Genomic DNA, 2,765 nt, shown 5'->3' with positions numbered 1-2,765 from the left:
ATGAGTCCTGGAGATCCCACACAAAGCCTCTTGCTGCTTTGCATCATTTTAGTCCTGGAGATGAGCACCGGCATGGTATTGAATGTGTTTATTGTCCTCGTAGTGTATCGTGATTTTACCCAAACCAAAAAAATGAGCTGCAGCGACAAAATTTTGCTTTGTTTGGCCATCTCCAATGTGTGCTTTGAAATGGTGATGTCTGTTGGTTTGCTGGATTATTTCTGCAGCTTTGGAATCTTCTCCATGGTTAATATCACTTACATTTATTTCTATCTGATGCTTTTTACTATCAGCTCATGTACGTGGCTCACAGCCAGCCTGGCCTTCTTCTATTTCATTAAAATTTCCGATTTTGAGTCAGGTTTTCTTTCCTGGGTGAAAACGCGTATTGCCTCTATTGTCCCATGGATGTTATTGGGGGATTTATGGGTGTCTCTGGTCAACAGTCTACTAAGCAGCTTGTTCTTTGTTTTCTCTGGAATACTTTTTGGTAATACCACCGATAATTCTCCATTTATGATCTCTCTACTTTCTGAATCAGGCACAATATTTATCAACACGTCTATTATTGATACTATTCTCCCTTTTGTTCTGCTGGTCACCACAACGTTTTTCACTGTTCTGACCTTAAGGAAGCACAGAAATAGAATAAAGAACATTCAAACATCTGACCGCGAGGGTCGGAGGTCCTACGAGAAAGTTGTTTGCCGGATGACGGAGTCCTTGTTTTTCTATGGAATATTTTATGCTTTGATGATCATTTTGTATTTTACGGTCATCAAACAGATGGAGTCCGGATTTTGGATTTTGCTTCCCTTTCTAAACACCTTCACCCCAGTGCAGTCCATCCTCCTTGTTCTCACTAACCCCAGACTGAGGGCCACTTGGAAGGGAATTTTCATGTGCGATCATCTTCGAGAAATTTTAACCCACTGGAAGCCACAGAACTGACAATGGACTGAGTGACGGACAATATCAGATACATAAATAACACAAAAAACAGCGCAAAAATTAAATAAATAAAAATAATCACAAATAAATAAATGTCCGTGCAAAAATATATATATATAATATTTCAAACATAAGTCCTTATTTTCCCAAAAGGATTTTCAAAACAATGTTCCAAAATGTGCTTCCACCTAATCACCACGTGAAAAATAATATTGACCGCACTCACCAGATGGAGGTGAGTAATAAGCCTCATAGGATATAAGGGATCCTATAGCCCCTCAGGAGGAACTCAAATCGCCTTCTTCACCCTGCTTAGATACAGCAATCGACTCCACTCTACTTCTCCATGGAATCCTCAATAGTGTGCAAGGAAAGAAAGGCTACATAGTGTAATCCTGCCACTCAATACCATATAAATCCATAGAATAAGGACACTCACATGTTTCAATAAAATAACAGGCCTTGTTTAATAGCCTCAAAGGCTTCAAAGGAACAAGTTTCCAAATTGTAAATATAGGGATCTCACGCTTTAAGGATCACTGTAGAGGATGATTAGCTTTCCACCTCAAAAATGGCTGCTTGAAAGTCTTGAAAACGCCCTGTGGGTGGGGCGAAACGCGTTGACGCACTTCCGGTCTGCCGTCTTCTTGGCCTACATCACTTCCGGTATTTGGAACGCACGCCGACTTTTGCGGTTCAAGCAGCCATTTTTGAGGTGGAAAGTTGGTCATCCTCTACAGTGATCCTTAAAGCGTGAGATCCCTATATTTACAATTTGGAAACTTGTTCCTTTGAAGCCTTTGAGGCTATTAAACAAGGCCTGTTATTTTATTGAAACATGTGAGTGTCCTTATTCCATGGATTTATATGGTATTGAGTGGCAGGATTACACTATGTAGCCTTTCTTTCCTTGCACACTATTGAGGATTCCATGGAGAAGTAGAATGGAGTCGATTGCTGTATCTAAGCAGGGTGAAGAAGGAGATTTGAGTTCCTCCTGAGGGGCTATAGGATCCCTTATATCCTATGAGGCTTATTACTCACCTCCATCTGGTGAGTGCGGTCAATATTATTTTTCACGTGGTGATTAGGTGGAAGCACATTTTGGAACATTGTTTTGAAAATCCTTTTGGGAAAATAAGGACTTATGTTTGAAATATTATATATATATATTTTTGCAGGGACATTTATTTATTTGTGATTATTTTTATTTATTTAATTTTTGCGCTGTTTTTTGTGTTATTTATTATTGGTGGTTTTCACTGGTGCACAGCTGCATAATTGTGTACTTTCTTTGATTGGCGCTGGGATTTTTTTAGTTTGAATATCAGATACATGGAAGTGATAAATAAAAATAATGATTATTTCCTTTTCCAATTATTAAATGTCAATATTAGGTGTCTATATACTAATTTTAGGTTCTTTATATAGCAATAGGTTGGCTTGCTGGAATACATTTTTAGAAAGATGCTATTAGGACAATGTCTTGTTCTTTGTCCTTAGAAGGTCTTGTTATGCAGTGTGTACAAAACGTTTATCTCCATATTTTACAGTAAGGCGTTTCAGAGCCTGGATTGTGATCAAGCTGATAAAATAAATTCCAAATAACAGGAATTAATATCTTTTAATTGTTTTATTTGTTGCTTATGCAAATTCTTAAGTGAAAGAGTTAATGGATAAAATATTTATACCTGTGAGGATCTATAAGACAACTGTCCAGGATGGGAGCGTAGTAGTCTCCCACTTTGATGAAGGTATTAAGTCCTCCATAATATCAGAAGACCTCCATGAGCATTAACTTCTCTGGTTTTTAA

At 37.9% G+C, this 2,765-nt stretch overlaps 1 protein-coding gene across 1 annotated transcript; it reads left to right on the top strand.

The window, feature by feature from the left end:
- Window positions 1-951, top strand: LOC149470681 (taste receptor type 2 member 39-like). Its single transcript, XM_089661455.1, has one exon. The coding sequence runs from the start codon at window positions 1-3 to the stop codon at window positions 949-951; it is 951 nt and encodes a 316-aa protein (XP_089517581.1).
- Window positions 952-2,765: the final 1,814 nt, after the last annotated feature.

The sequence above is a fragment of the Staurois parvus genome, unplaced genomic scaffold (genome assembly GCF_062004578.1).
Source record: "Staurois parvus isolate SC_StPar_1 unplaced genomic scaffold, SC_StPar_1.0 ptg000034l, whole genome shotgun sequence".
Classification (NCBI taxonomy): domain Eukaryota; kingdom Metazoa; phylum Chordata; class Amphibia; order Anura; family Ranidae; genus Staurois; species Staurois parvus.
This window is presented reverse-complemented; position numbering and strand designations above follow the sequence as displayed.

Coding starts and splice junctions, on each gene's coding strand:
- LOC149470681 (XM_089661455.1), top strand. CDS start 1: ATGAGTCCTGGAGATCCCACACAAAGCCTCTTGCTGCTTTGCATCATT.